Below are 21950 nucleotides of genomic sequence, written 5' to 3'. Positions count from 1 at the left end.
CTCCTCAAACTCCTGCCATGTCCTTCCTCTTCAGTCACGCTCGCTAGGGACCCTCATTCCTCAGCTTCAGCTCGCCCACTAGCTGCACACGCTGCCCCGGGAAAAGCCACCCGTCACCTCCCGTCAAGCTCAATCCCCCCACGGGGGTCTTCCTTGTCCTTTGGCCGCTGTGCCCCTCCAGCCCTCACCCTGACCACACTCTAGATTCCGTTCTCCAGGTGCGTCTGCTCCTACGGGCTTTTCCTCAAAGGATACAATTTCCTCGTGTTATTAAAAAATTCTTTAAAAAAGCTTTTTATTGTAAACTCATTTTCAGTAGAGATTTTTTGCAAGTGCTGTCATACTAAATGTTTATGGATGCACTGTGGGTCTCACTGGTTTAGAACCAGCTGTCGGCACAGTTTAATTTGGATTGTGGTGTCAGTATACACAGTACTGAATTTAGGCTTCAAATCCCAGATTTTTAAATTTCCTTACTCCTGGAGTTCCTGTTAGAAATAGTACGCAGACGAAGAGTGAGCAAAATGTTTCTCGCCATTCTCTCAATAAGAGGGCAGCATTTCCACATTCTAAGCTTTATTCAGAGATTCATCTTTGTCGTATTGAGAACCCAAGTCTTACCTCCTGATCTGATGTGAACTTTAAAGACTCAAGCTCGAGCCAGCAAACCATGATGCCTATTTTCTTTGCTACATCCTGTCAATAATACTTCTTACAACTTTAAAAGGTTGGGAGGACAAGGGACACAGTGCTTCTTAGGATGTGAAAATGATGTAAGTTTTCCGTGCCATTACTAAAGGCCTATTGGAACAGAGGAACACCGGCCCTTTCACACTGCAATGGCGGAGCTGAATGTTTTCACAGAGTCCCCGTGTCGCACGAAGCCCAAATGTTTACTGATCTAGAGAGTCTGGGGCCGATATTCAGTCAGAAGCTTTAAGAGGCCGGCGTCCGTGCAGAGAAGGCTCAGCCTGGCGCTAACGTGTGCGTGTGTGGAGCTTTTCAGGCCCTTCTGTCTGTCCATCCTTCCTTCCTGAGGACACTGCCGCCTTCTGCGGGGCCGTTTCCCTGTGTTCTTCTGCTTCCCTCGGATTCTTTCCTCGCAGAGTCTGTGATAGTGCTCTCGTGGGCTAGTGCTTCCCAGGGGTACAGCCCTCGGCCCCCTCTTCCTCTTTAAAGTATGGTCTCCGATGACTGAGATCAGAAATCACTGGAGCCATTATTACCCCTGCAAGTTCCTGGCCTGAATCGAGACCTTCTGAATCAGTCTCTCTAGACTGCGCCCTGGAAACGTAGAAATTCCAATCTTTCAAACTCTGCCACGCACAAAAAAACCTTCCTTTCTCATCATTTTAATGCTTACAGATATGCTTAGAATTACAGATAGTATGTTCAATTCTCCCATTTCCTGAACTCCAGAGTTTGACAGAAATTGTCTCTTGGCACCTGTACCTATTATCTCCTAGACACAAACTCAGCATGCACAAAATAGTTTGTCCTCCTAAAACTACCTTTCCTTGTTCGCTATTTCCACTAATAACACCACCTTTGGGTTGGCCCAACAGCTTAGGTTGGAAACCTGGGCTGATTCTCAACTCTTCCCTTCCCTCTTAACCACTCATGACTGCTTCTCCCTCCTGAGTATCTTTACCTGGATCCCCCTCCTTAGCCGGCCATTTCCCTGGTACCTGTCTCTCTCTCGTTGTTACATCTCCAGACCTCTCACAGCAGACTTCAAGCTGAAGAATGCCCTTCCCCTAGCCTTGATCTTTCAACCCCACAATCCAGAGTTCTCTTTCTAAATGCAATCTCTTCTTTCTCACTTTGATCACGGTCACATCACACAATTCCAGGGGCACCAGGCACCTAGAATTAAAAGCCATCTACCGAGTAGTTCAGAATAAGTAGTTCACACTTCAGACGAGACCTGCCTGCCCTGCTCTAGACACCGCCTGCTTCTAACCAACCACGCCCATCCCACCCAGCCCCTTACACTTTTTGAGCGCTCTCCTTTCCTTCCTTCATGTCCTCATTTGCCCCCCAGGCGCTTTCTTCTTTGTTGGTCCTTCTTTCTTAAACCTAACGAGGCCGTCCTTTCTCTGTGAAGATTTCCGAATCCTCCAAGCAGAGCTATGACCCCATTCTTCAGCCGACGCTGGGCTAGTGCCAGCCTGTGCACATTATTCTACTTTCTGCCAGACTTTGAGCAACTCCAGGCGCTCTTTTATCCCGGGACCTGGCACAGAGTAGGCTGTTTGGTAGATGCTCTTGAAATTGAAGTGAGTCCAAATAATTCTACAGTTGGATCCTGAAAAACTAGGAACAAACTAAAGAAAATTCAATGCCACTGAGTTGCTGTTGCTATCGACTCATAGCGGCCCTTAGGGCAGGGTAGCAATGGCCTATGAATTTAAGGAAGGGAGTTTAAAAGATTTAGGAATGGCTACAGGACACTGGGGATGAAAATAACACAGCAGAGGAAAAACTGCAATTGAAGTGTTTATGTTTACTTAAAGTGACCTAAGCGCTGTGGGAGTCAAAAAGCGCAAACAGCCCACTCTCCAGGGTCCTCTACGTGCACAATCAGCATCAGAGGCCACGGCACATTAGCCATGGAGGCCGCTCAGTGCGCCGCCTGCCCGCCAGAGTGCGCAGAGGCAAGTAGAATGTGATCGGGATTATACCTGAAATGGGTCCCAACTGTGCCATTTTCCCTAGCCATGGGAGTGGTTCTGGGCCAGGCTCAAAGAGCGACATCATGAGGTTTGACTTCTTCTTGCTGTCAGCTTGGGAGTAGAGCATGCCGTGCCATTCGGGACTAAAGGGAGAGAAGACGGAAGATCTGAAGAGCGTAAGCCTGGGACCATCACGTTACACAAATCTAGTCTGTGCTGCTCTGTTTAGGGTGTGGGCTGCAGTGCAGAGTGCCAGGGCAGCCAGATCCTAAACCTAAAAATCCGTAATACAACCACCCCCCTGGGGCCTATGACATAGTAAGTGAAATTATGTACACCTGGGCATCAAAAACAGTCTCAAAAGAGAAGAACAAAACACCATAACGGGCAGCAAGCAGCTATCAGGGTGGTAAAGAGGATTAAGGGCCAGGACCTATAAATCTTTTCAGGTGCACCTGAGTCATTCACCGCAGTGCCCACACAGAAGCCCTCCGACACCGGGCAGAAGGCCACCACTCAGTCTGTACAGAGGCCCTGTCTCATGTTGTCAAAGCGTTCTGTGCTAGTCTTAGATTCAGAACCAATGCAAATAGTCTGGTGGCAAGAAACGCTGCGGGCTAACATCTCATAGGAAGGTTTTCCTTTTCCCAGCAGCAACGGAGCTGTGCTTCCATGCCCAACCCTAACCACTGCAGTCACCCCAGGTTCCGGGCAGCCTCAGAGTGGGGGTGGCCAGAAGAGGATGGGTTTCTAACAACAGGTTTGACAGACAGGGAAACAAAGTGCAGAGGCTCACAGACACCCAGCAGAGTGCTTCAAAGCATGGCTCTGGGGTCAGACTGCATGGGCAGGAACGCCGGCTCTCCTTTTCCTAGCTGTGTAACTGTGAACAGGGGACTGAACCTCTGTCAGCCCCGGCCTCCTCAGCTGCCTCCTGTCCAGCACTGCTGCGCGTGGTAAGGTGAGGTAAAACGTCTAACGCGCCAGAGGAAAGCCTGGCACGTGGCAAAATGCTCCTCGCCTCTTAGTTCTCTCTGCCCCTCTCTATTAGGAGTCCTGCTAAAAGCCACAGACCAGATGCAAGCTGAGAAGGGCTGCCGTGAAATTCACGATGAGAGCCGCCAACTCGTGCCCAGCAGGCGCACACCACGCTTACTCTAGTGGGTGCCTTAGACCGAAGAGGAGAAGGGGAGATGGAGAGGGCGGCATGAAAAGCAAACAAGTGGCGAGGGCCTACCCTAATTGAACAATTGCCACCATGCCCTCCACTTTTAGGCTGCCGTGGAGCAGGACACAAAAGTTGGGTATTTTGCCTGCAATCTGATTGGCTGAATTCTCATCTTCATTGTCATCTGTGATGCCAGTTCCAACCTCATCACCTTCTGCGAAAAGAAGAAGAAAACAGGTCACACTCAAGCAGCTCCAGCAACCCCCAAGAACTACCGATGATGACACTGTCTGCGATTTCTCACCGTGGGGAGCACAGTGGGTGGAGCTGTAAGGGAATGGGGTCAAGAAGAATGTTCACATTCTAATTTTCAATGCCCGTTTGAGAGTACATTTTCACATGCTCTACTATTGTTCCTCTTACATGAAATGTCCAGAACAGACATCACGGAAAGCAGATCAGTGGATGCCAGGATGGAGGGCTATCAGAAAATTGGGGAGCGGGGGCCAAAGGTATGCTGTGTCTCTTTTGGTGTGATGGTTGCATAACTAAGGTAACATACTAAAAACCACTGGATCGTACTCTATAAATGGGTGACATGTATGTAGGTGAATTCTAGCTTGACATAGCTGTTGACATAGAAATCCATTTTCCATAGCACTCCTGGCATGATCAGAGAGATGTTAGTTGGCAGTTGAAACACCCATCTAAACACACCACACACCCAGAGAAGCCAGTGTTCTTAAGTGACAACCTCCCAGCAGAATGTGAATGTACCCTGCCCCTGGCCAAGGTCAGCAGGGGTCACTGTCCAGCTTCCTCACTGAAGTCTCCAACTCTAGGTTCACTCACAGACGCTGCTGAAAGACGAATCTTTCCAGCTAGCTTCCTTCTGAACGCACCTGCCTGCTCAAGCTCATTCAAAGCCTTTCTAATACAGCCACATCTCACCTGCCTGTATTTTTTTCCCACTGCTTCCCAACATTTCCTTTCCATTCTGCCTAATTTGTCAATAACGTACATGGACCTGCAGACTTTCCCCAGGACCTTAGAGATAAAGGCATCCTGGTTGTTCTGAGAGCAATAAGGTAAGTATAACACAATGATCGCAATATATGACCTATTTGAACATATCTCAAGATTCTGCCTGTCAGGGACAAATGTGGGAAAGAATTTTCAACTGTCATGGAATCCATACTCCCTAGAGTCAATGATGCTGAATAAACCCTTGCACCCAAAGCCCAGAGATGCCAATGGGTGATCACAAATCAATCAGATCACCTTTTAGTTTGTAAGAGGCTTCATATGTGTCACTGGAAGAGAAAGATAACTCACCTTTGTTAAGTGCTATAGGGAGAACCAGATGTCTGGAAAGAACCGGGGGACTGGAGATATCAGCTATATCAATAAATCCCACTATTTCCAAATCTGAAAGGAGGGAATGAACACAAAATTAATTCATGTTTATGTTCAGTTTCACAAACAAAATGTTTATGTGTGATCGTGGAACAGATGTTTGTGGAATGACTGTGGCATGATGACTGGGAACAAAACGTGTCTGTGATATGAGAAGGTGTTTCATGTGCCACAGAAGGCTTCTTCCATGAGTGTCTGTGAGAACTGTAAATCACGTCTACACATTAATACAAGCTCCCTCAATTATGCAACATTGGGTTAGCCAGCGCAAGTTATTACTTGTTCTTGAATGTAACGAAACGCTTTTTCTTTCTTTTTGAGGCTGGGAGGGAGCGGAATCTAACTGATTTGAAGGCAAAAAGCTTTCATTCAGTTTAACACACTACTGTTGGTCAAAAGGAAAGGAGAGGTGTCTATTTCCAGGCAGCCGGGAAGCGCGCCGAGTGGAGTCAATTCCAGGTCACAGCCACTGCAGGAGAACTGCTCCTGTCAGGGCCGTGCCACACTCTCTCTGCTGCGGTGGCTACTGAGTTCACACGGCTGACCTCCAGGCTTTAACCAAGTGCTTTAACCACTGCATCACCAGGGTTCTGAGCAAGGGGGTAAAAGTGCTTACCCCAAAATATGTGTGCACACCTTTCCACTCGGAAACTCCGAGAGTCTGTGCCCAGAGATGATGGCCCTCCCTGAGCACTTCCTGGAGCACAATGAGCTAGCAAACCCGTGTAATACCCACTGAACCTCTGGCAGGCAGGCTGCATGTGGTAACTGAAACAGCGATCCCGCAGGGTTTAAGGCCTCCATCTCCCAGTCTACCCACCGGCTGGGAACAGCTGTCCTCTCCCCTCTCCACGGTTCCTGTTGCCCTGGAGCCTTCGCCTTGCCAGTCTCACCCAAGCCGTGAGCTCATCAAAAGCCGTCGCAAGCACCACTTTCTCTGCCCTTGTATCAACAGGGGAGCCGGCATAGCACAGAGTAACAGAGCTGAGAGCGGGGGACCATCTAGTTGACCCCTCATCCCAGTGAGGGCGAGAGAGGAAGCAGTTTGCCCAGGCGCACACAGCAAGAGCCATTCCTTCTGATGGGACCGTAACTAGGATCACGATCCGTCTCAGTAGCTCTTCTGACAATGACCTCAAGGATTTCGGTGTTTTGCTGGATTAAAAATGAGAATCTAGCCACGATGTCCAATACTGGTGGCTTGTGGTCACAATGAACATGGTTGAGAGGCTGGCTCATGACCTTACCATGAAAGTCCATTTCCAGAGGGTGAACTGACGACAAGCACACCCTAAAACCAACCAACCAACCAACCTACTCACTGCTAAGAGTCAATTCTGACTCGTGGCAACCCTACAGGGCAGGGAGGAACTGCCTCTGTGGTTTCTCTGTAGGAATAGAAACGTCTCATCTTTCTCCCCAAGAGTGGCTGGTGGCTTCAAACTGCCGACCTCATGGTTAGCAGGCCAATGCATATCCACTATGCCACTGGGGCTCCAAGAGCATGCGAGTACCAGAGAGAGAAGCAAGTACCTGTCAGAAGTTAAAGATGACAGAAGCAAGTATGAAGTTTAAAAACAAAAGTCGTTACCTGTGTTAATGACTTTAGGGATGGGATCGATTTCCTCATCGACAACAAAAGGCTCTGGCCGGGGGAAGACTTGCACGTCGGCCGTCAGGTGGCCACACTGGAGCACGGCGTGGAAAGGTGTGTATGCCACATCTATCAGTTTTCTAGAACGTGAGTGTTAGAAGAAGAGTCATCGGTACCTGTAAAGGTCACTTTTTCAGATGCAAAGTTCCTTTTCCCTTCCGGTTGACTCCACCATGCAGATCAGCTGTGTCTAAACAACACAGCCCGACATTTGTGGTGAACCAGTCTAAGCCCATCGCTGCCACTGCTCGGCCACCGTGGGGAGTCAGCAACTAGAGGCATTCTAGACTCAGACGTGCTTGGTTTAAGGGGAGTCGACTTCTTAAAATCATGGTACCCACCTTTGTACCCGAAAAGGGAAAATGAAATGACACTACTGGACACAGTAATAGAGACGTTCTTGCTGGCTGGATGCCAAATTATAGTACTGGGTTGTAAAGAAGGCAAAAAAGTTCTAAAGCACACTCACCCAAACATAGACTGTACATTTTTCAAGCACAGGGGGCCGTCAATGGTAAAAATCTGCCCTTCCCCATTGTTTAAGTCTATGAGACGTTCAAGGCAATCCAAGGAATCGGTGCTCTGGAGCTACGAAGCAAAAGAGATGACCGCTCTGATGTGGCACAAGTGCCGTGTTGTGATCCGTCCGTCAGGGCCGTGCCCATCACAGTCACACAGACATTCACTCTGCGTCCGCGTCTCTTTCACACACGCACTCTGAGAAAAGCAGTGACTTAGCAATTTTGATGGAAGGTTACCAACAGGAATCTCAGACCAATGACCCCAACAGAGCTAAGCTACTCCACTGCAAAGCTATTTGCAAAGACTCTTGGAGGTAGCCGCTCATTCCCTCCTCAGTGCTTCGACATCTCCTGATGAGAACGATCGTAACCTACATCTCTGGTAGAAAACTGAGATGAAACAAGGTGAAGTGACGCCCAGATAAACGGGCACACCGGGAAAGCATTATATCAACATACATCAGGGTGCGGTGACTTCACCAACAAACAAAGCAAAGCCCCTCAACCCGTTTCTGTCGACATTCCTGGAGAAATCAAGGTGAGAACTCCTAGGCAGTTACATCAAGAGGACATCTCAACCCTTCATTGTCTACAAGTCCTCTGTGAGAAGGAAGGATCACAACTCCAGTTCGGCTCCCTCCCGAGGGACAGAGATCCGAAAGCTCAAGGAGCATTTGAAGATCAGTCTTTTCAAAGATGAAGGAGTTTCCAAAAGTTCATGGAAAAAACAGAATGCAAACATAATGGAATTTTTCCATGAACTTTTTGAAGCTCCCTTGTAAATTCAGTGGCCAGACTCAGTTGAAACCAATGGAGCTCAAAATTGTTATAGTGCATGTAGTATAATATTAACAGTACTAAAAGAAAGTAAATGGAACCGTGTGAAACTGTTGGGTAGCCATGAAGGTCCCCATAAAGGAGGTTGGTTAGGACTCAGGTGAGCATTAGGCACCCAGGAAGAACCCCGAACTGGACATGCTCCAATTCAAGCCCCCGAGCCAGGTGGGCGGTACACCTGGGCAGCCCAAACTAGACTCATGTGGGTTTAATTCAGCAAGTGGGGTCAGCCGATTCTTCCAATCACGCCTCCTCTGGCTGAGAGGTAAAACCCCTTGGCAGCAGGACGCCCAGACTCTCTTTACCCCGCTCCTGGTCAGTGGCAGGTCGGAGGGGACTCATGCTTCTGTCTATCACCCTGCCCCAGCGCCCACTCGTGCTGTGCCGCGCTGTTTGGCATGCTTCCCTGAAAGAGCGTGTCCTTTTTAGAGTGAAACCTGACAGTTCCCCCGTCCTTCATATAAGCTCAGGCTTGTGGGAAGCCAAGAGCCGAGGTATTATCACTAGAAAACTGAAAAGAACTCAATAAAAGCCATTACCTCTTCCAGGTTTGCCATGCACATGATGTACAACTTCGACGGGAAAGGAAAGGGGAGGGGAAACCTGCTGCTCTCGCCGCGCTGGCTGTGAGTCGCCAGTGAATGCCTCAGTGACCCTCTGCCGATGCCCAGGCAGCCATCTGTCACGAGGACAACCTGTTTGCAAGAAGAGGATTGCATGTGAAACGAACCTGCTGAAAGCAGTCCATTTAGCGAAATTTTCATTTCTCCTTAATTATTTTACACAGAAAGACTTACCTCTACAGAAATGAACCACAAAAGCAAGAACATAAGTAAACCTAAGGAAACATTTTTGTCATGTGAAAGATGACAGGTAGAGAGGCATAGACAGTGTTTGCTTCTATTATAGGAAATCCCAGAACAGGTTAAACAAGTCAACGTTGAGAAAAATCAGAATGGTAAACATGGGGCAGGGTTGTCTTTTTAAAATAATTTTATTGGGGATCGTACAACTCTTATCCCAATTCATCCATCCATTGTGTCAAGCACATTTGTTGCCATCATCATTCTCAAAACATTTTCTTTCTATTTGAGCCCCTGGTATCAGCTCATTCCACCAACCCCCCGCCCCCACCACCTCCACCGCCTAGGGTGGTTTTTAAGGCCATGACTTTTGGGAGCAGACTGCCAGTCCTGTCTCCGAGGAGGCTCTGAGGGTTCCAAGCCACTGATGTGTCAGCTAGCCATCTCGAGCTTAACTGTGCCAGCCTGAAAGCCCTAGTATGGCTGCCTGTGACTTTACATCTATGAAGCAGCAGGTTAGGTGATTTGGACATTGCGTCAAAATGCCTGAATCATGAGCCATAACACTGACCCTCAAGCATGGGTCATGAGCTACAGGATACGCGCTACCTTAGAGCTTTAGAACACACTGATACACCGAACATTTTATTTGGTCTGTTCACATTGAAATAAAGATGGAAAGCACAGTACAGCATATACATAAGCCAGTAACAGTGATGCTTACAACTACTAAAGTAGCCGAGGGGGCTTCAAAGAGTCTGGGGAAAAATTCTATTACCTTTTAATTCCATTTCCCCACAAATGTTGTACTTTACCATGACACACCTGGAAACAGCAGCACTTTGTACACAAGAAACACCAAATACACGTGTGCATGTGGGCAGCTGGTGCATTTGAGGCCGTTACGCCCACTACATCTCATGGTCCAATCAGGATCTCTAACATCACCTTATGGGGACAAAGACATATATGCAGGTGGACATTGCCCACACGGTGTCATTTGGTGCATGGCTGCAGTTACATAGGTGTGTGCATTTGTCAAAACTCAGTGAATTGTGTGCTTAAGATCGCTGTATTTTATGGTATCCTATCAGTTAAGCCTTAAAAAAGGGGGTAGGAAACATTTCCAATCAACCTGTAACTTGGGGGGAAAATCAATAAAATATACCATAATAGATCATCGTTGCAGAATGATTTCCCCTTGCTTTGGAGCGATACTGTTCAGGTGGACTTTCCAAGCACCCTGGGAGGATTGTTTTCACTCTCCCAGTGACTTGATGGTGACAGGCCACTAACAAAGTATTAGGTGGCTGCCCCAGGAGACGTATCAAGATTGGCACTTACCTCTAAAGCTCAAGAATGCTTAATAGAACGATGCTCCCTGGAGAGATGATTTCTTTGCAGAGAGTCAACTGTCTAGAAGGCAGTTTCCTCTTCTGGAGCCAACAATTGTTATATAATGTTATCCCTCTGGCACTAGCCTTCCAGATGCTTTGGGATGATGAAATACTAGATGCTGTGTCAAATGAGACAGGTTTTATAGGGAAGGCAGAGTCCACCTGTCTGTCTACTATCTTGGTTTAAAATTCCCCAATGAAAGCACATCTGTGCGAGGGAGGGGGAAAATGAGGAGCTGAAACCAAGGGCTCAAGTATAAAGCAAATGTTTTGAGAATGAGGGAAAAAAATGTGCTTGACACATTGGAAGGATGCATTGTGACGAGCTGAATGAGCCCCTAATACAATGATAAAAAATAAATTAAAAATTTAAATAGCAAGCAAATCTGCCTATAGTAACTGACTTATAATGCACAGTTACTGATAACTAGTGCCTCCAGCACAGGGTTTTAAAAATGGTTTACCTTAAGATTCCCTAACCAAGTCTAAGAGGACTCAGTCTGCTCCTGGCCCCCACGATGCTGCAGCTCCAGTTCAAAACCCTCCTTTCTTGAAAGGTAGGACAACACTGAACGCCAGAAGTCAGCCTGGTGCTCAAGGGCGTATTCCAGGGGTTGGTTCCTTCTCTAAAACCACTGGAGGAGCAGCACCTAAAACTGTGCTGCTTGTGAGTCCGGAAATAGAAGCAACAAAAATCCATGTATTTTGTACAGGCAGCCCCTGACTTGCTATAGGGTTTCAATTTGAGGGCCTCTTCGTTAGGTTGGTTCTGACGCAAACCGAAGAACTCTTATTGTTTTCCTAGTTTTTATTATTGCCTTTTATTATCAGCATCTTTATAAATCCAATCTTCGAACATCTTCTGCGAGTGAATGCCTGGGAATGACAGCATCGCCAAATTACAGCCCGCAATGCTGTTCTGTGTCACACACAATACTAATGATAAGACGTCCCAAACCACAAAAACAGAACCCCGAAGCAGACAGCCGTTAAGTGTGTCGTTGTAACTTAAAGACATCATAAGTAGAGGGCTATCTGTAGATTGTTAGAAAATCATGTACTATTCTGAATGCATGAGTGTACATTGAAAATGATGATTATGAAATGAGGTGCTACATTTTTTATTTCTGAAAAGAAACTGATCTCTCTGGCTTCTTTACACTAAAGTAATTTAACTTTTTAGTATTAGCTCAGGCTCTTCATGAACCCAAGATTTATATTCTATAAAAATTTTTTGCACTAAAAAAAAAAAGTCAATTTCTTAAAAAAACTGGGTTTTAGATCCAGGGACAAGGGAACAGCAGGTGATCCAAAACTGATGGCGACCAGGGTGTAGGAGGCCTGGTAGGGCTTGATTAAGGTCAATGTAACTGAGAGGAATTACTGAAACCAAAATGAAGGCTGAGCATGATAGTGGGACAAGGGGAAGGTAAAAGGAAGTAGAGGAAAGAGCTAGGAGGCGAAGGGCATTTATTTATAGTGGTCTAAATATAGGTATGTACATATTATTTACATATGATGAAGGGAAATAGATCTATGTGTGTATATTTATAGATTTAGCATTGGGGGGGGCAGATAGACACTGGGCCTCTACTCAAGTCCTCCCTCAACGCAAGAACACGGTTCTAACAACCCGGCACTCTGATGCTCCCGAGACCATCACGGAAGACAAAATGGGCGCATAAGCAAATGTGGTGAAGAAAGCTGATGGTGCCCGGCTATTAGAAGATATAGCATCTGGGGTCTTAAAGGCTTGAAGATAAACAAGCAGCCATCTAGCTTGCAAGCAACAAAGCCCACATGGAAGAAGCACACCAGCCTGTGTGACCATGAGATGTAGAAGGGATCAAAGAACAACAAATCAGATCATTGTGAATGAGGGGGAGCGTGGAGTGGAGACCCAAAGCCCATCTGTTGGCAACTGGACATCTCCTTACAGAAGGGTCTCGGGGAGGGGACGAGTCAGTCAGGGTGCAGTATGGCAATGATGAAACAAACAACTTTCCCTTAGTTCTTTAATGCTTTCTCCCCCCACTATCATGATCCCACTTCCACCTTACAGATCTGGCTAGACCAGAGGATGTACACTGGTGCAGACAGGAACTGGAAACATAGGGAATCCAGGGCGGATGATCCCTTCAGGACCAATGACAGTAGTGATATCAGGAGGGGGAGGGGAAGGGGGGGAGGGGAACCAATCACAAGGATCTTCATATGACCCCCTCCCTGGGGGACGGACCACAGAAAAGTGGGTGAAGGGAGACATCAGACAGTGTAAGACATGACAAAATAATACTAATTTATAAATTTTCAAGGGTTGTAGGGGTGGGGTGGGGAGGGGATAAAATGGGGAGCTGATACCAAGGGCTCAAGTAGAAAGAAAATGTTTTGAGAATGATGATGGCAACATATGTGTGTGGAGTATGATAAGAGTTGTACGAGCCCCAATAAAATGATTCAAAAAAGAAAAAAAAAGGGTTTATTGAGGTATAATTTACATATTGTAAAATTCACCCTTTGTAATACACTATTTATATGAGTTTTGACAATTACATTCAGTCATTTAACCACTCAAACAACCTAGATAAAGAAGAGTTCTTTCGAAAGAGGAAAGAACTAGGAGGCAAAAGCTATTTACAGAGGTATAGACATGCATATATGTAAATATACTAACTTACAATGAGAGTTATAGGTCAATGTACATATATTTATATGTTAAGTATTAAGATAGCAAACGGACTTTGGGCCTCTACTCAAAGCCTTCTTAAACACAAGAACACTTTGTTCTAATAACCTGGGACTCTTTGATATTCACCTTTCCAACACAAATGCTGATGACAAAAAAGGGTGCATAAGCAAATGTGGTGAAAAAAGCGGATGGTGCCCGGCTATCAAAAGATACAGTGTCTAGAGCAGTCGTTCTCAACCTTCCTAATGCTGGGACCCTTTAATACAGTTGGGGGTGAGTCCCCCAACTATAAGATTATTTTTGTTGCTACTTCATAACTGTAATTTTGCTACTGTTATGAATCAGGGGACCCCTGTGTAAGGGTCATTCGACCCCCAACAGGGTCGTGACCCACAGGTTGAGAACTGCTGGTCTAGAGTCTTAAAGACTTGAAGTTACACCAGCAGCTATCTAACAGGGAGGCAACAAAGCCCACATGGAAGAAGCATACCAGCCTGTGTGCTCATAAGGTGTTAACAGGATTATAGCGATAGGAATGAGGGGGGCAGAGTGGAGACTCAAAGCCCATCTGTAAACAATTGAGTATCCACTCACAGAAGGGTCACAAGGAAGAGACTATTCAACCAGGGTGCAGTATACAGCACCAATGATAAACCCCTCATGAACAGTAGTGGGAGCAGTGATACCATGAGGGTAGGCAGGGAGCAAGGGGGTAACTGATCACAAAATTGGATATCTCTCTCTCTCTCTTACACACACACACACACACACACACACAATGAATAATAGAAATGTGGGTAAAGGAAGACAACAAACAGTATAAGATACAAAATAATAATAATAATATATAATGATTAAGGATTTATGAAGGTGGGAGGATGGGGGAGGGAGGGGAAAAAAGAGAAGCTGATACCAAGGGCTTAAGTAGAAAGAAAATGGTTTGGAAATGATGATGGCAACATATGTACAAGTGTGCTTAACACAATTAAATTATGGATTGTTATAAGATCTGTAAGAGCCCCTAATAAAATGATTTTAAAAAGATTAGTTCTTTCACTCCCCAAATCCCCTTGTTTCTCTTTTGAAGCAATTCCTATCTTGCCCTCACCCTGAAGAAACCCTAATTTAAGCAGAGGAGTCCTGTGTTGGGTCCTGTAATAAAAACGCACACAGCAGGGCCAGTCCACTCTGTGTTGTACCACGTGTTTTACTGGACAACAGCCAAGCCCACTTGTTAGTGCTGTCTGTGGCTCCTCTAATGCAGAGATTTACAGTTGCAACCCACCCCTGAAAAGCCTAAACTATGTACTACCTGGTACTCTAAGGAGGATCTCTAGTTGTGTAGTGACTATGAGTTGGGCTGTGATCCTAAAGGTCAGCAGTTTGAAACCATCACCTGCTCCTCGGGACAAAGAGGCAGCTTTCTGCTCCTGTAAACAGTTATTATCTCCGACACTCAAGGGGCAGTTCTACCCTGTCTTACAGGGTCACTATGAGTGGGCTCGACTTGATGGCATGGTAATTTACAGGAAAACATTTCTTATGGATTAGACAGTATGAACAATGAATTGTGGCTTGCCAAATCGATGCAACATTAAGATAATAAGGAAAGGCTAATCTATAATTTCGATCACTCAAAACTCTAACCCAGAGGGTAATTTGAAAAGCTCCCTGTGCAGCCTCTGCGCGTCACACAAACAGCACTACTCTGCAGTAAGTGAGTTTCCTAGGAACACGCTTTCCTTAAGGCACGATTTTGCTGCTTTCTGAGCAAGTTAGTGTTGATTTAGCATCCTCTTTTAAAAAGATACCAATCGTGTCAATGTAGTTTGTGGAAACGACAACGCATGCAGTGTCAGAGCCTAAGGAAACTCGAAGAAGCCCAGTCCTTAAAGTTAGGAACTCAGGGCAGTGATGCATTTAAGTGATCGTTACCTGGCAAGGGATCGCAGCACCCCACTCTTGCTGAACAATATTGCAGACACCAACTAAAGCAGCCTCCAGGCAGGTTTTGTCATAATCATCCATGTTACTGAGTGCTTCCTGATGGAATAAAAGATCGAATAATTGTCATGACTGCTTCATTTGTTATTAAAAAACCCACAAACTGTTCCAAGGGTGAATGTTCCACAAGGGACAGTGTTTCTGAGAGTCTCAGGCACAGGTTCTTACAGAAAACCAGCAAAACAGACTTCCCTAACCGTAGGGAACACTTCAAAGAGCTCCCCTTTATTCTGCTCTCTTAGTAGGTGAGAGTGCACAGTCCACCAAGTGCGTGTCGTCTAAGTGGACCTTGAAGGAAAGAATTAAAACAAAGAGTTTCAAACACCATAACAACAATGACAAAATCTACTGACTACTAATGATCTCCTTCCTACAGGAGCCCTGACGGAGTCGTGGGTTATGCTTTGGGCTGCTAACTACAAGTTTGGGCCCACTAGTCCATTCCTGGGGAAAGAGAAGGCTTTCTGCCCCTGTGAAGAGACCCACACGGGCAGCTGCATTCCAGCCTACAGGGTCGGGAAAAGTCAGAATCGAGTTAATGACAATGAGTCTAGTTTTGTTTTTGATAACCATATCCTAAACACCATTCTAGGAACTTAATATGCACCTAATCACCACTGCCTCCTCTATGGTAGGGATTATTAAACCTATTCTTCCCTACTATATAGGGATGCAAACAAAGATGAGGCTGTCTAGTCCCATAAAGATTTTGTCTCAGAAACCCTATATAGAGAAATTAGGTAATTAGTCCCAGTTCATATGGCTAGAGGTAGCAGAGCCTGGACTTGAACCCAGGCAGTCTGACTAAGGGGCTCTCTCTGGTTCTATTATGTCACACATTGCAATTCTTTTAAATTTCAGAACTGTTGAACATTAGATACCCTTAGAATTACGTATTTATTACAAAAAACGCAGTACAAGTTTTTAAAAGCCTTGAGTCACTTAAAAAACATATGAAATAATAAAAGGAATGATTAAAAATTTTATTACACACACACACACACGCGCACGCGCGCGTGTGTGTGTATCAAACTAGAGTAAGCCTGGAGTTCTACCTGGCCTAACCATCATTACACTGTTTAGTCTCATTCCAAAACCATTTCCTGATGTTCAAAAGTGAATTATCTGGTCTATGGTTGACAGGACCTTTAAAGAAAAACATCTAACCAGAGTTTTAAAAAATTGTAATTTTGTGGCACCTGTAAATCAAAGGCTATTTAGTGAAGAGGAAATATTGTTACTACTCAAAAATAAGGTTTTCTGTAAGGAAAGGATATTTTATAATTCCTCGTATTTTCTGGGAAAGTTGCGGTTCCACAAAAGGCCAGGGATTTGCTTCTGCACAGACCATGGCCAAGGCCAGGCTAGGGAGCAGTTCTGCTGTCACACCCAGGGCTGCAGGTGTTGGGGCTGACTCGACAGAGGCTCACAACAGAAAAGACTAAAGGGCTGATCTAAAGACCCTGAGGTTTATAGAAGGAGGCATCGCATCCTCAGATATCCGCGGAGCCGCAGAGCGTTCCAGAAACCAAAGAGAAGAAAAGAAGTCACAACTCAGAGCTCTAACAAAGGAAGGCGTGGGAGCTCCGGGTAGCGGGTCTTTGTTTTAGAGCTATACTTGAACATTAAGCACACAGAGTCCAACAATTCCAGATTCCAGACATTCAGTACGGTATCCTAACACTGTTCTGTGCTCCATAATTTTAGGCTCTGCATATTCTGTGTGGTACCTGTAGGGTGTTATAGTCTCTTGTGAATGGGACCATCAACTCCCAGAGCGACGAGAAAACGACAAGGGCTGTAAACTCGAGCTTGTAATTTGTCGCCATGTGCTCGAACAGCATCGTCAAACCATGGGCCGCCAGGTGCTTGCGCTGATATTCCTCAGAGCCCTCGAGAGACACAGGGCGCGTCATGGAGAGCGACACATCCATTACCACCACTGTAGGCATGATGAAAACGAGGCCAGGCCTTCCAGTCAGGACGCACACAGGGAGCTGTAAATAGAGAGATGCTGTAGGAGACAAATAAAAATAGGCCTTACCCACCACAGAGAGAAAATCGTATGTCTTCCACAAAAGTTTAACTCAACTGTCCAGAAATTAGTAGAGGCAAACCACATTTAAAGTAATGTGGGGGTGGGGGGTGAATCTCCAGAGAATTCAATAGAAGGGAAGCTAATAGCTTATTTGCTGGAAAAAACATGATCAACAAACAAATGTTAAATTCTGGTGGAGCATGATTTCCACATTCAACTTTCATACAACTTAATAAACATTACTACATGAATTTTTCAACATTTAATTTCTGGAGAACCTGCTAGCTGATGGCTGGTGATGCTATTTGACAATCAGCTGTCCTTTCAGGTGCCACTGAGGATTTCATCAAGACAGCATAACCCGTGCAAGTAGCTGATTATTGTGCTCTTTGAGCCCCCGTTTGGCTTGTTTGTTTTATTAAAATGAATGCATAATATGAAAATGAAAGGGCAGGTACAGCGATTATCCAAATTAGACAAAGGTTGGAATCATTGCGCCGGACAAAAACAACACAAACTTCAGTAGTATACATACTGTATAATAAACTGGCCAACACTAGTCTAACTGGAGGAAAAAAAATGAAAGAATATGGATGAAAGCTGAAATTATCTGTCAGATTGTGTTTGAGAGTCAAAATGTAGAAATGAAGGAAAACAAAGCATCTTAAAATTTCGGATGGAGGATTAAAAATTTAAGATTGACACAGAAAATTACAGAAGAAAACATTTTTGTCAAAACCACAGATACAGAGTGCTGCCACTCCATCTCTCATTTATAAACCAGTCTGTCCCCACAGGCGCCCTTGCGGTGGAGTGGCTCTGTGCGCTGGGGTGCGGCCCTCATGGTGAGCACTGGGGAGACTGGGCTTTCTACCTCCTAACAGTTAGTCTTGGAACCCACAGGGATCAGCACTGACTTGATGGCAGTGAACATGTTTTTTGTTTTAAATCTGCTTCTACAACGAAATGTCTTAGAGCCACTTAAATGACAAAGCCCAAATGAAACCCACTGCCATTGAGTCAATCTGACTCGTTATTATTGTCTTATATGGGGTTTCTGAGACAAAATCTTTATGGGCTAGATAACCTCATCTTTCTCCCTTGGAGCAGCTGGTGGGTTTGAACCACTAACTTCGGCTGAACTCACAGCACCACTGGGACTCTTTAGAAGTGTATACACACACTGATTACGAGTCCCTAAAAATCATGTACTTGTGGGGACTTCAAAAATTTCATGGAAAAGTAGCATTGAAAAATAATTGCATTATGTATATAAAGAAATCATATAACTGGCACACAAAAATTCCCTGAAAAAGCACAAATAATTCCAGGTCTGTTTGCTAACCTTTATGACTATCTCCCCACTGGTCCTTGGGGGTTCTACGAATTGCCCCTCCTAGCCTGGTCTACTTTGGGGGCTCCTCGGGAGCTTGGCTTGGCTCCTGTTGCTAATCTGTTATGTTCCCTTCTTGGTTCGCCCCACTGTGGGGGCGGTCAGACCGGACTCACTCCCCAGTGTGCCCAGGACCGTCCTCTGATGAAGGATGCTCCACGAGGGGACATCATGCCTCAAGCGTTTTTTTTTTTCTTTTTTCTCCTTTTCCTGTTTTTATTCAATCTTTGTGTTCTTTTGTATTGCCTACATTATTGTTGGTTTGCTTACTTATGTAAGATAGGCATGCAAAGCAAGCCCGAGGAGAAAGCAACTTATCAGCGGTTCTGCAGGGACTTAGGGGAATGAGGAGGCAGGGGAAGGGAGTGGAGAGCAATCAACACCATAGACAGGAGAACCACCATGGAATTTAAATCAACAATGGAGAGGATGTAGAGATCCTGGAGGTGTTGGAAAAACAGCAATCTAGCTGACAGGAATTACTAGGAGGCAGAAGAAGGGCGAGCATGATGGTGGGAAAGGAGGAATGGAAAAGGAAACAGGAAAGATCTAGGAAGCAACACTATGGATAGAGGTATAAACATAGGTGTGTACTTATGTACATATATTTATATGGCAATACACTGAGGAAGTGGACGGACGTTGGGCCTCTGCTCATGCCCTCCCTCAACGCAAGAACACTTTGTTCTAACAAGCTGGTATGCTGTGATGCTCACCCTCCCGGCACAATCACTGAAGACAAAATGGGTGCACAAGCAAATGCGGTGATGAAAGCTGATGGTTCCTGGCTATCAAAAGATATAGCATCTGGGGTCTTAAAAGCTTGAAGTTAAACAAGTGGCCATTTAGCAGAGAAACAACAAGTCCACATGGAAGCAGCACACCAGCCTATGCGATCATGAGGTGTTAATGGGATCAGGTAACAGGCATCAGAAGATCCAAAACAAACAAATAAATTGTTGAGAATGAGGGGGGTTGGAGCAGAGACTCCAAACCCACCTAGTCAATGGGACAGTCTCCTCCCAGAAGGGTCACAAGGAAGGGATGAGTAAACCAGGTCGCAGTATAGCACCAATAAACACACATCATTCCTCTGGTTCCTTGAGGCTTCCTCATCCCCACTATCATGACTCCATTCCTGCCTGTCACTGTGGACTAGACCTCAGCATATTTACAGGTTCAGATACGGGCAGGACACATGGAATCCAGGTCAAATAAACCCCTGAGGAATAGAAACAGAAGTAGCAATACAAAGAGGATTGGGGGAAGGTGGGGAGAGGAGGGGGTAAGAAACTATGGGGAAAGGAAGGAAGCGGTCGGTGTAAAGTCTGAAAATAATAATTATAATTTATCAAAGGGTCATGAGGTGGGGAGAGGGAGGGAGGGAAAAAAAGAGGAGCTGATATCAAGGGCTCAAATAGAAAGTAAATATTTAGAAAATAACTATGGCAATATATATATAAATATGCTTGATACAATTGATGTATGGATTGTTATAAGAGCTGTAAGAGGCTCCAATAAAATGATCTTAAATAAATATATATATATATATATACACACACACACACACACACACACACAATCAGCAAAGATTAGAAGGCTATAAACCATTTGGAAACTTAATGTTATTAATTTCATTTTTGGCATTCACTTTAAACACTTAATATTGTAGTCAGGTATCTTATTCTAGTATATTGCACAACTAAAAATACTGATATTCTGAAATTCCATTTGTAGGTCGTGCACTGGGAACTCAGGCTTATGGAAATGTTATAAATGGGGGCTACAGTCTTGTTTACCATAAAATGACCTGGGGACACATTTCAAATACAGTAATATCTCATATATCCACCATCAATAAGGATTCAACCACAAATCAGAAACAGAAAAATTAAAACCCTAAAATTCACTGTTACCAAGTCGATGCCAATGCCTAGTGACTGGAGGACAGAGCAGAACTGCTGGCGGGTTTCTGAGACTGTCTCTCTTTCCAGATGGAGAAAGCCTCACTCTTTCTCTGGCGGAGCTGCTGGGCTCCGGTGAGCAGCCCACTGTGTGACCACTATGCCACCAGGGCGCCCTTAAAGACTCCACAGGAGAGAGAAATTAACTTTGATCATGCCTTTGAATGCCAAAATGTTTAGGAACTTATACAAAATACTAATAAGTATCATTCTTCTCTGCCTTATCGAGGTGTTACATATAATTTATCATCTTTATGATGACCTGCCATCACCACTGACCTGATTTTCACTTTAATGTCGTTGTTCCCAAAGTGTTCTGGAGGGATGTTCTAAGAAAACTGAACTCAGGCCTTATTCAAAACTCAAACTTCTGCAGTATAAAGTTCAGTGTCATCTGCTAACCAGCTAAGAGTTTGTGGGTTTCTTCTAAGGCAGCGGTTCTCAACCTGTGGGTCGCTACCCCTTTGGGGGTCGAAAGACCTTTTCACAGAGGTCGTCCGATTCACAACAGTAGCAAAATGACAGTGATGAAGTAGCAATGAAAACAATTTCATGGTGGGGGGGGGGGCTACCACAACATGAACTGTATGAAAGGGTCAGGGCATTAGGAAGGTTGAGAACCACTGTTCTAAGGTAAAATACGAGTTAGGTCAATGAACTCAATGCTATTTTGTCTACTCTTAAAAATCTGAGGTCCTGTATAATACTGGCCCAACTTCCTATTACCCCATATGCTCACATATGGCTGGGACTATGTTGGATTTTGTCCACTAATGTCTCCTCAGAACCTGTCGCAGTTACAGGCACGTAGTAAGGGCTCAAAAGACATTTGATAATGAGTGAACTACCTCTTTTAACTTTTAACAGAACATTATATCTTGGGCAAATAATGAATATTAGCTCTGGGCACCAAACATGTATTTACTCTTTTCCGTTCAAGCAGAGATACCAGGGACTCTTGTGTGTTTACATAGCCATGGTGGCATAACACACACTTAATTGTTAGGCTGCCATCCTAATGACACCCCCCTCCCCCACCGTGGCTCTGCAAGAGAGACCTGATCTGCTTACAAAAAGATTATAAAAATCCAATGCCACTGAGACAGGGTCATAGGACAGAGGATAGAAATGCCTCTCCCCCACCCCCTCCCGCAGGGCTTCTGGAGCTGTGATGTTATAGACATTGATTGCCCTCTCTCTCCAGCAGAGTGGTTGGGAAGTTTGGACCACTCACCTTTCTGGTTGGTAGCCAAGCACTTTAACTATTCTCCCTCCAGGGCTCATTTCACAAAAAGTATGGCCTAGAACATCCTATGGGGCAGTTCTAGAAGAGCTGATTCATGGCACCTAACTGCAATGTCTTAGGTACCCAAGCAGCACAGTTTGCACTG

At 45.2% G+C, this 21950-nt stretch overlaps 1 protein-coding gene across 2 annotated transcripts in view; it reads right to left on the bottom strand.

The window, feature by feature from the left end:
* INTS14 (integrator complex subunit 14) overlaps positions 1-21950 on the bottom strand; it is a 32804-nt gene that overhangs the window by 9006 nt on the left and 1848 nt on the right. The window contains exons 2-9 of one of the 2 annotated variants that reach the window (XM_075535658.1): positions 16895-17161; positions 15096-15203; positions 8811-8966; positions 7383-7501; positions 6851-6993; positions 5179-5271; positions 3913-4057; positions 2685-2818 (exon numbers count right to left, since the gene is read on the bottom strand). In XM_075535658.1, coding sequence (XP_075391773.1) covers positions 2685-2818; positions 3913-4057; positions 5179-5271; positions 6851-6993; positions 7383-7501; positions 8811-8966; positions 15096-15203; positions 16895-17116 — 1120 coding nt within the window. In that variant the 5' untranslated portion in view covers positions 17117-17161. Of the gene's footprint in view, positions 1-2684; positions 2819-3912; positions 4058-5178; positions 5272-6850; positions 6994-7382; positions 7502-8810; positions 8967-15095; positions 15204-16894; positions 17179-21950 lie in introns of both variants that reach the window. The other variant, XM_075535659.1, reaches the window with a different exon arrangement.

This window comes from Tenrec ecaudatus, chromosome 17 (genome assembly GCF_050624435.1).
Source record: "Tenrec ecaudatus isolate mTenEca1 chromosome 17, mTenEca1.hap1, whole genome shotgun sequence".
Classification (NCBI taxonomy): Eukaryota; Metazoa; Chordata; class Mammalia; order Afrosoricida; family Tenrecidae; genus Tenrec; species Tenrec ecaudatus.
The sequence above is the reverse complement of the archived record's forward strand: the minus strand, read 5'-3'. Positions and strand labels throughout refer to the sequence as shown.